The 12003-nt window shown below is 37.1% G+C and overlaps 1 protein-coding gene across 4 annotated transcripts in view; it reads right to left on the bottom strand.

Annotated features, from left to right (window-relative positions):
* Window positions 1–12003, bottom strand: part of LOC105195505 (arfGAP with SH3 domain, ANK repeat and PH domain-containing protein) — a 65831-nt gene that overhangs the window by 13731 nt on the left and 40097 nt on the right. For all 4 annotated transcript variants that reach the window (XM_026135989.2, XM_039452372.1, XM_026135987.2 and 1 more), the window contains exons 3-6: window positions 9902–10047; window positions 2168–2422; window positions 1238–1323; window positions 865–1021 (exon numbers count right to left, since the gene is read on the bottom strand). In XM_026135989.2, coding sequence (XP_025991774.1) covers window positions 865–1021; window positions 1238–1323; window positions 2168–2422; window positions 9902–10047 — 644 coding nt within the window. The remainder of the gene's footprint in view (window positions 1–864; window positions 1022–1237; window positions 1324–2167; window positions 2423–9901; window positions 10048–12003) is intronic.

Raw genomic sequence — 12003 nt, forward strand, 5'->3', positions numbered from 1 at the left:
TCGTTCGTTTCTAACGGTTAATCGTTAGATAAGACAGAAGTAAGTTTCGTTTCAATCGCCAGAAGCTATTCTTTGCGAATGTTCTTTAACGTTTTTCTTGAAACAATGTTTTCAAACCGGGTGATCACAATATCTCAAAAACTATTCGATCAATTTGGCTGAAATTTTTACAGCATTTTCTTCATTGCTTTAATCTTGTCTTCCACATAAGATTTTTTAATAAAAATGTTTATTAACAAATTTTTTTATTAATAAAAATAGTTTTTTATTAATAAAAATAGTTTATTAATAAAAATATTAATAAAAATTGTAGGCAAAATTTCATGTTTTCGATTCAAATAACGTCATTTTGTTAAAAATGAATAGGCTTAAGAAGCCCTACGTGGAGGACAACATTTAAGTCTTCTCGTGAAGATTCTCAAAGCATTTTGCTTTCAGAACATTCTGCAAAATGTTAATCCCCGTAAATTAAAACATTTATTAATATAAATGATCTGCACCGATAGCTGCCACAATCATTATTCATGAATAGACATAAAAGTTTTTTTACATAAAATTTTTAACGTAAATTTTTTTACTTATAGATAAAAATGTATTTAAGAAAACCTCCGGTGATTAATCATTTTTTTCTTAACAAATTCCCGAGTAAAACTGCTATTGTTAGCCTTTTAATTACTAACTCCCTTTAAATAGGCTCATACGAATAAAATGAAGTTTAAAGAGAGAAACGCTGTACTATCGTCAGTATCAAGCGAAAGTATGAAGAAACGACGGTACCAATTAAAAGTATTATTAAATCTACACTCATCGCGCTTTCCGTGACGAATTGACTTTGAAAAAATAACTTCTCGTCGATAGGCGTACCTCTTTGTCACATCCGGAGCTTCTAAGAAGACTTCTAAGCTCCGTTAGTCGTCTCCGTTCTTCATCCTGCGTCTGTCTGATTTTTTGTAACTTCACGCTCAGGTCGGCCACGTACGAGCCGAAGTGCTCAATAGTCTTCAAGCCGTCCTGAAAGTAACTAAAATCCCGAACGTAAGAACGTTAGAAAATCGAATTGGCCACTTCGATCGTTCTTCAATCTCCATTAAGCCTCACATAGATTGAGGCTTCAGGCGGATAAATATTTTGAGAGGTACATTTACTGTGATAGCTTAAAATCAATTTGATATCGTAATGGATTCGCGATTCGAATGACAATATCGAAGGATTGACTGCATTACATAAGTATACTCACTTTGTTTGCGCGTGATAATATTCGACTAGATGCTGCAACAGCTCGATACCCTTTTTCGTTTTGATCTCATTCACTTTGATCAGATACTGTAAGCAAACACAGCAATGATCAGCAGTTCTGCGTTTCTACCCTCGCTTGCTCAAATGTTTTTATCGAGCGTATCGTAAAAGCAATCCGCAAACACAGAGTGTGCGGGGGACTGTCGCCACTCCTTTAATCTATGGATCTTTCCAAAGAGTTAGAGTGAGCTCCACCCATTTTTAGCGGGCAAGGCAAATTTTAGCATCGAACACTCTGCTAACTGACTCAAATTACAATCCATTTCAAGCAAACAGTTTTTTTTTTTTTATTGAAATATTTATAGTTTAATTCGCCAAAAGATTTTTTATTCTTAATTATGCGTAACTCGAAATGACTCTATAAATGGCAAACCTTTTGGTTGTGAAAACAATAAAAAGTATAGAATTAAATTTATTTACATTTAATCGAATACAATTGTTATAATATACGTATTATAATTATGTTATACTCATGGTTATAAATAAACTTTATAAATTCATTATAAACAAATTTATTTATTAAATAAATTTCACTTTATATTTTTCCACATTATATATTGTTTACATCAAGGTTGCTTTAGTATCTTAAGCCTTCTCAAGATTAGAATGTAGTTCTCGAGCACCATGTATCGACTGTCGAATGTAAATGTACCGCGAAAAATCGGAAAGAGTGGGCTGGAATGTAAAATGTAAATGAAGTTCGCGAGTTAGAAAGTGTACCCCCATTTTTCAGCTGACGCACGACAGTATCTGAACTACCGGATATCGGGTGGACGCGCATCGATAACATGCACCGATAGCATCCATACGTCTCCCGTTGACGTGATGTTACACCGTTTTATACCTCATAGTTCGGATCTACATCGCTCACCTCGCACATTTGCAACTGAAACAACCGTCTCTCCTTCTCCATCTCGTCTGCGATCTCGGCGGGCGTGACCTCCGTACGAATCAGACCGGCCTCCTTCGCGTGCTGCTTCTTCTCCTTTTCGATTTTCGCGTACTTAGCCTCGTAATCCTTCCAGGCCTTCTCGAAGGGCCTCTTCAGGTCCCCCTTTACGCCCCTCAGATCACCCTTTAGCACCGAATCCAGTGGAAACATCACGATGTTGTTGATGTTTTGCATCTGGAATCATAAGACAATAGTTAACAAATATTCTTTTTTTTATATATAATTTATAAATTAATTATAATAAACTATAAATTAATTAACACGCTAAGACTAACTAGATTCTGCTAAATTACAAAAATTTGGGAAAATACATTAAAGAAAAAAAAAACAGAAAATTACAATGGAGAAAGAGACATTTTCCTAAATAAATTTATTTATTGTTAGAAAAATGTAAATAAAAAAACTTATATATTTAAGTATTCAGGTATGACATGAATGATTGTTTTTACAATGATAAAATCAGAACGTAATCAAATTTCATTGTGCAGCATCCGTGCTCAACACAACTGCCAACATTCTGATAAAAATACCGATGGCGTACGCGCTCCCGGTATCTATTAGATACAGACGTGAACATATTAGCTTTCCTTATCTTCGCGGAACAGCACGGGTTATTTATTTCAGATTGACCGAAGTGCAATGTTTTATCTGTTTATCGGAATAACCGGTCTGACAGGACACGAATGGAAAACGGCGATGAAAAATGCGAGCCTTCGGGACTCCGTAGCAGGGAATCCGACCATCGCCTGGCTCTATCCGACCGGTAAATAGTGAATCACCGTCGATTCGCGTCAGCACTTCGCTTAGCTCGTCCGCGTCGCCTCGCTCGCCCTGAATAGAACCGCGGCTTTTTCCCGGAGCCCGGCTCTCTCGAGGGCGATCCCTCGGTCGCTTCGCGATTCCCGGCACTCGTGGAAACTCGGCTGAAAAGTGCTCAATCAAGCCGCATAACGGGCCCGTGAGAACAATACGCAACAGACTCGTAAAGGCGACACATTCTTCCTTGCGAGGGAGGCGAGAATCACGAATAGAAATGCCAAACTGCACTTTATTTATTAAACCAAGTCGTTCGGAATGTAATAAGGAAACATAATTGGCTCTAATCGTTCAGTATCGAATCATTATCTGATCTCCTTCAGCGGAGATTTATACTACCAGGTCACGAGTAATAATAATGATCGATTTTGATCCGTTTAATTACGCAAGTATAATTAATGATGTTCGCTAGTAAATTGAATGATGTTATCGAGTAATTAAAAAAATATCGTGAACTTGAAAGGGTATATAATATCACACGAACATCAGCTAAGATCTAGCTATGACTCATAACTGATGATGAGACATTTCTAGTGTTGCGTTTAGATAACTTAAAATTATCCAGATAAAGATAAGATAAGTTGCATCTTAATAATTGTATCTTAGATATGATCAAAATAATTTAATTTTAATTTATATACATAAACGATAAAATTATATATGGTTTTCTCTAGATAAATTTTTAAACAATATCACTATTGAGCAAAACAATTTAGGATATGAAAATAATATGTTCGTATTTTTATCTCTAAATCTTTTTAAACAAAAATTCTTGTAATAATTTAAACTGACAAAAAATAGAATACATGACTCGCATTATATAATGTCTGCCAAATTTCTTGTAAGTTTCCAAATTTATAGTTTTCGAGGCAATTTTTATATTGCACTACTACTGATCTGTGCAATCTTGGTTGTACTCCGATACACATGTACACTGCCAGTACTAAAAATCTATAATTTATGTTATGTACAACACAAATTTTCTGTATTGGTAGCAAATTTCGGAACGCAATCCTATTATTTACTTTGAAAAATTCTCTCGTTAGAATAAATAATAACATGAAAATTAAGGCTATATATATAAGGACAACGCTTTATTCTCGAAATTCTTCACATTATCTTAAATAATTTGAAAAAATAACACTTCTTTTATTTAAGATAAAGACGAACATAATATACGGTATAATAATCTAGTTGAAGATAAGATAAGTCTATTTCTTCAGCTAGATAATTTTACAGACAATTTTGTGAAGATAACGATAAACACGTGGCATTTCATTTATATTGTGTTTTCTTCACACATCGGTCAAAGTTCTCTATTTATAATAATATAAGAAAATATTAATTTTTGTTAATGTTTTTAGAGAATTTAATTTACACTGCGCGCGCACGTGCGCGTGGGAGGAAAGTATAAGACGATCTTCGTAAATACTTGACACAGTAAATAGAGAGAGAGAGAGAGAGAGAGAGAATTGAAGTACGTAAATACCATCCTGCTTTTGCTAGAAAATTTCCGGGTGACTCAGGTTATCGCCTCATAAATGTCAAGCTTTCAGCATTCAAATAAATTCTATACGTTCTCCGAAATTATCTCGAATCGTGAGCGATAAGGAAAAATAATTGCCAATCCCAATTACGGTTAATTGATCGGATATGCTAATCCCGAGTTCGATTCGAGTAGTATACGATCGAATAGGTTCTTGGGCTCGAACGCGTCGGATATTGCTTCCGGCTCTCGCTGGAATGCATCGCGCCATTTGAGTCGGAGCCAATATCGAATGCAGATTCATTTTGACCGACTGCACGTGTGACGTCATCGTAAACGATCGTGCGTAATGGCTCAAATCGAGGAAAAACGAACGAAAAAATCAAAGTCGTGCTCAAAAATGGCCGGAATTCGGATTCGATTCGCGACCGCGCGAGCGTGCCCGTTGCACCGGGAGCTGCGCTGAAATCCGCGACCTGCGGCGCGTTTAAAAGCCCTCGATAAATATAAATTTGCGCGGTCGTTCGTGCGTGATAGAATCTAGGAGAGCCTCCTGGCCGACGCTTATAACGTCCGTGCACGCTTCAGTAAACGTAATTATCCCGCCGCCGTGAGACGTCCTGATTTGTGCCGCGCAGGCTAATCGCACAGTGCGCGAGCTTAGGAAACCGCGCGTCTGAACACAGGCAGAACCAGTTTGAATCCGCCACTAAATCCACGCCCGGACGATTACATCCTCTCCCGCCTCTAGTACTTTTGGCCGATTTATTGGCACTGGGAGAGCATTTTGCAGAGACATTCACGTTCATTTGCGCTTCTTCCCTCTCGATAGCAATTCTTTAGAATTCAATGAGACATGAATGCGATTCTAACTGATGTCTATTGTGTCTCGAGCTCTTTCCATGTATCAAATGTATTCTCTCAAACGGAATCAGTGTACTACGAGAAGCGGTAAAGTATAACGGCGTACATTAATATGTACAGCACTGCGTTCCGTGAGATTTCACTGAAAGAAATTAGCTAAAAGAGGATTCTGCTTTAAAAAGCGATTTTCAAAATTAAATTACATGATTTGTTTTTTAAAGAAATAACATTATACATTCGATTAATGTACGGCTTTTCATGCATATTTATTTATTTTTAAATTATATGTATGAGTGGTTGAAAATTTAGCTCGATATTCTCCATGTTATAAACCGTTACGCTCTCGTAAAATAATGATGGACCTAATTGGAAAATTTCTATCCATTTGAAACGAATTAATAAAATATTTAATCTATTAATGAATCTGTAATGAGCTATCGTACATGCTCTGTACTAGAATCAATATTTTTAAAATTTATATTTTTCTTTATAAAAAAAAAACAAGACTTATGGAAAAATTAAACTTTGACGTTTACAGTGCCATTTATTTTGTTATATCTTAACTTTATTTTAGCACAGACAATATTCATAAAAATTAAAAAAAGTTTATTGGTTCATTTGTTTCAGGTAAGTAGAAATTCTCCAATCGTTTCTACCATCATTTTAGCAACGTCTAAGTTAGCGGAACAAAGTGAGCAGAACCAATTTTAAAGAATGTTTTTATTTGTTGCTCATTTATTGCTAAAATATTATTTAGAATTTGTTCTGCTCACTTTGCTCCGCTAGCTTATAAAACTTATGTACAAGCATTTGAACAAGATGTGCAGTTTACAGCCTGAAGAATATTGAGTTTAGAGACTTTCAAAAATTCATATAGATTTCCAAAATAAATAAATTTGTATGAAAGAAGTCTTACTCTAGTAAAAAAATATTTGAAAAAGAAAAAAAAGTATGCATGATGTTAATGTGAGGTTTTCTAAAATATAGAGAAAATATATGCGATGACCCCTGACTTTACAGCGAAATTTTATTTCTGCTGGTCACAGTGAAGACGTACGATGAAGGAACACTGTGAGTTTTCATATTGAAAATAAGTAAAATATTCATCTTCGGTGAAATCTCCGTTCTATTTTCAGCAAAATTTCTACTAAACCGGTTTAAGAGAAGAAATAATTTAAAAAAAATGTATTATGCTACTTGATACAATATTATTTTTTTACGTAAAACTTCGTCTTTTCTAATATCACTTCTTCCGCATTGTTGGGCACGAAGTCTTGTTAACGTGGATCCACTATATATCAAGCTTCTTAATTCGACGGAGTGACAAGCAATCTCAGGCAGAGACTAAGGAAGAGGAAGACGAGAGAAGTCACCGCGGCAAAAAATTACGAGTGAGCGCAGAAGGTTTTCCTTGCAGAGCACAATCATCAACGTATGGTAACGTATGTGCAGTTGGACGTCAGAAAAGTGAAAATATATGAACGTGGCGAGTAGACTTTCAGTATTTTTTACGAAACAATGACATAATGGATTGAACAGTGGAAAAAAAACAAAAAAAAAACAAGTAATAAAATATTTTTTACGCTGTTTCATTACATAATAATAATTGTTTTAGTTTTATTTTACAAATGACCGAGTCAGGATATTCGTAATGAGTTTACTGCAAAGTAAAAAAAAAAGAGATGCGAGAGAGTGTTTATAGTGCTGTGTGTGATGTACGCACGTAATAATAGTAATCGCGATAACTTGCAGGGTGCGAAATGGTTTCTTCATGATTTGTTTCGTAGTGGTATTTGCGCGTACTTCGCTATGCAATCTGGATGTAAATCGCACATTGCAAGCGCTCAAGTTCTTTTCAAAGTTCTCAAACAATTCGCTCGCATAAAGATACGAATTGCTTCGAATATTGCTCGAAACCGGAGATTCTCGAATAATATTTGAAATGAGATGTTCAACGTAAATACAACGTAAATTCAACAAAGCCATTTAATTAGAATTGATAAAATTCCATATTTTTGGTCGAAGTGCATACCGATGATTAAAATCGATATTTTCTGAAAAAAGGCAAAAACTGATCTTTTTTAATTAATGATTAATTAAATTTATTATTAATAAGAATAAAGCAAATAGAAAACAATGAGAGAGTGTTGTCAATTAAAGTTGTTGCAATTTAAGCTTTATCCAAAATTACATCCATAATGGATTAGAAAACGACGTAGTAAATAAATTAGTTTTCTGTTATAAGACGTTGAATAAATCGTTAAATGCAAAACAGATCCATACAGATAAAAATTTTCTCATTCTGTTACTATTACGTTTACCCCATTAAACTAAAAGTTCATATAAAAGTTAGTAACAATTATTTCCAAAGTTTTTGTTAAAAAAAAGTATTTTAAATTAATTAGAATTAAAACGACTTTATAAGGTTCAATTATTATTAATTCATCATTATTGGTTGGTTTCATTTTTCTTTATTACAATATTACTAAACTATAGTAATTAATATGATATAGTAGCTAAAACAAAAATAACTTGTTGCGTTAAGTTATATGAACATATTTTAATGTTAAATACTAAAATTATTTTTAGAGTTCTTGTCAATTGATTTCATTGGATAAGAAAAATCGAAATTTAAGTCACTTATTTTTTCCAGCCAATTTTGCAATTAATCGTTTATTATAATACACGTAGTAGCTAAAAATTTAGCTAGATACAGATTAGAAAATAGTTTAGTATTGAACTATCAAAATAATTATGTAAAACATTCAGAGTTGATGATATTACTGCAAAAAGTTTTGATATTTTAGCAACCAGCTAAACGTCCAATATAAATTTTTTAATGGTTTTACATAATTATTTTCAAATCCGTATTTCGACAAAATTGCTCTTTCCACGTACGTTGCAACAAGATAACAGACAGTTTCAGAGTCGCGAGATAAAGATTCGAACGTTCGACAGCGCTGAAAGTTACTCGAAGCATTGAACGAAGATTAAGCGTTAGAGAGTCGAGAATCTATCTCCCCATGAATTTACATTCATCTTATATTCATCATTCATCGTGACCCAGATACCCGATACGCGTTATGCTATTCAATCGCGGTGCAACGGTGTCATCCCGACGATGACGACGACGACGACGACGACGACGACGACGACGACGACGACGAGGACGAAAAATTGTTCCAGCGGATCAATTCGCTTCTTCGACGGGACGCGTGCTGCGATCGTGCCATATGTCCTCGGCTCCGCAGTCATTCTTCCTCGACCGTGCTGATCGGCAACTAGTCGCGAAAGTCTCGCGCGATCGACAGTCACCGTTAGCCCGCGGGCGCGAAATTTTATTTCGTCGCGCACCCCGGCACGCGATTTCATATTGATCGGTTTAGAAATTCTATTCTTGCGCGTACGCTAATGTATACGCGCGGGAAAGAGCGTACTACGCCAGGCTACGCAGCCGGTCGTTGCCACCGGTGACGATGGACCGTGAAGAGATTTTTCCAATAACGCGTGCACGGCGCATCGAGGACGCGTTTATACGGTCGCCCGTTTTAATACGTTCACGTCGTACAATCGTGAATTGTAAGAGTTGAGAACGAGGAGTTCGGCTGTAGGTACCAACAACGCGCGCTCGCGATTTTGAAGAATTTATCCTCGGACACTGCGCTTTCTAACGTGCCACTTGGCAATTTTTCACGCAGTACTCTCCATAAGTTCGAAAACATTTTAATAAACAAACAATCGCGCGACAGCGATCGGTGTACGTTTTAAAAATTTTGATGAGATTTGTGCGAATTCGGAACTTTATAACAAACATTTTTATTTTTCTTTTTCTCTTTATTCACTTTAGTTTTCAAGTTGCAAAACATTTTACTAAAAAAAAAACGAGTTTTTACGCAAAAAAATTCGATATCATGCTAAAATCGTATCAATTTTTATAATAAAAAAGCATTTTAAAGCTCGCAAAACCTTTAAAATACTTTTATCCGATAATATTTCATCAAATAAAAATACTGTGAAAAATATCAATTTTCAATTTTAATATAAAAACAAAATATAGAAACAAAATTCAAACACAAATCTAAAAAAGTCCTATCTTTACTCTTCAAAATACGCAGTTGGAAAACTTCTCATTGATTTTTTTTTTTCACCAAGATATTCAACTTTTTGAGATGCGAGAAAATCGCAAGTGTTTCCAAACTTGAAAGCTAAGTGTCTACTGTATATTTTATTGCGTCAACAATATGATCATTTAACCGTATATTTAACCGTGTTATGCTTTCAACGCCCATCTCTTAGCAAAGCGGTTTTTTCTTATTTACTTTAATTAATCACGTCCACAGAATTTATTCACTGTCACGTAAGAAACGTGGTTAAAAGCGACAAGAGGTGAAATATTCCGTGCATGGAACCGTCAGGAATGAAAGCACGGAATATTTCGTGATCCGCATATGTTGACACAAATTCTGCTTGTAGGGTTGTGCACGTACCAGGGTCTTCATGAGTGCACTCAGTTCCTTCGTGACCACCGCGAATTTGAGAAACGCCGCGCCTATGTCTGGTTCCTGTTCCTTCAGAGCGGCGTCGCCCAGTCGCTCTAACGCTCTTCCTAAGTACACCTCGTTGTCCACGTGAGCTGCGAAAAGAGAGACACATAATCCCGTTAATTTAAAATAGCGTTCGAGTATTGCACGAAGAGAACAAATACAGATATGAAATAAATTACGTCGAACCATTTAAAAAATTGTATAGGATATTTAACTTGGTAAAATGTCAAAGCCGTTTGCAGCAACATTATCACGCTTGGGCGTCTTATATTATTGTAATATTTCGATGGCCTAACAAAGTTATTTTCTCATTTATATTAAATGTAGCTAATTTTTTTAGATGGCGTAATAAAATTGTGAAAATATTTTCCTTCCGTGTGCGCGAACGGATTTTATAATCGCTTTTATTTGCATTCCTAAAGATTCATGTTTCAGCGTTCGTCTCATAGCACAGATACGCGAACCCGAAAATCCCGCAAATTTCAAAGATCGTAATCGTTTCCCCACCGCATTCCTGCGAGCCGGACAAATGTCTTTACGACGCGATTTCGCGCGTAACTATGTCACATTATTTATTGAAGCGCGCGCGACGCTATTCTCCACTCGTAATCGCGCGGCTCGTAAATTTCCCGCGCGGGCATCACGCGAATATTAATTCAGCGGCGAACACTCGTACGAGCGGTTACCATTAAAGCGGCCGCGCTGTTGGACTATTAAACGCCCGCAATCGCAATTAATTCCTTGGCCATGGTCCGCACTTTTTCCCGGCAACAGCGAGCGTCGCCGCAGGCTGCGAGAGAGAGAGAGAAAGAGAGGAAGAAAGGGAGACGAGTAATTTAACCCTCTCCTACCGTAAGACATTACATACCGCGCGCGGATTCTCGCATTCCCCGCTTGTACGCCTTGAATTACGAAGCGCAGCCTTGGCAAGGCTGCGCCAGGCTAACGTGGAATGCATCCTCTTACGATAAACGCCGCGATCTCTCGTTTTACGCTCCGCGAGACGCCGGAGCGGCTCCCCTCCTTCCTCGCCATCTCCTCCTCTCTTCCGCTTCCCGATTCTCCCGGCCGCAATCTCGGGACGCAGGGAGAGAAAACCACTTTCCAATATATATTCCAATAATCCTTCTCTATCTCTCCGTTTCTTTTGGTCGTCCGGTTGCCCACTCTTCTTGCCTTTCCTCTTCCTGCAAAGTTTCTCGACCGATATCGCGTGTAAGTACACGACCGAGAACGTGGAATCTCACTCGACCGCGAGACCAAGTGAAAATAAAAATAAAAAAAAAAGAAAAAAACGTTTCGCGTCCGGTTCGAAAGAGAATGGCTTCCGCTTTTTTCTTTTACCTTCCAATAAGGATGTCGTTTACTTTTATCGGAGGTTTGCGCATTTACGAGTTTTAACACTCTACAGGTTTGCAGTAAAATCACTTCTCACTTTTATTCTTTCAAGTTAAACTCACGTAATAGTTTTTCCATCTTTTAGCAAAAGGCAGAACGCGTAATCTTTTTTTCTCAAAGAATTGTACAGTTCTCTGATTGTACTCCATCAATTTCGATGCTATCTTCTGTTATCTGCAATAAGAACCCGTTTTCAAAGTCGTCAAATCCTTTGTTTGTCTCGTGTCGACGATGCTTCAATTTCCCCTCCAACTTGTGTTCCAAAACTTTCCTCCATTCAATATCCGACCGCGCTCTCTCCCCATTGGAGGAGACAGCAATCTGATTGACTCTGAGCAACGTCGAAAGGCGTTTATCGCTCGGCCGAAGGGGACGCGTCCTTCCTCCCGGGAGAAATTTCATTAGTTGGGAGAAACTTCTCAACAGGATGCGCCAAAGGACGGAGACGGGGAGAGGGCGGGAGAGAATAAAAGGTATTGTCCCTGTGTGTCGCGAAGTGGTGTTCAATTCAGCCGCGGCTGTACGATGCGACGAGTATAATCGTGGTCCATCCAGCGGAGTAGATGAACTCGCTCGCTCGCCTCTAGTTGATGAAACTTTCAATTGCATTACATGGTAAAAAGGGGTCCCTTTCATCGAAAACACCT

The sequence above is a fragment of the Solenopsis invicta genome, chromosome 8 (assembly GCF_016802725.1).
Source record: "Solenopsis invicta isolate M01_SB chromosome 8, UNIL_Sinv_3.0, whole genome shotgun sequence".
Lineage (NCBI taxonomy): Eukaryota > Metazoa > Arthropoda > Insecta > Hymenoptera > Formicidae > Solenopsis > Solenopsis invicta.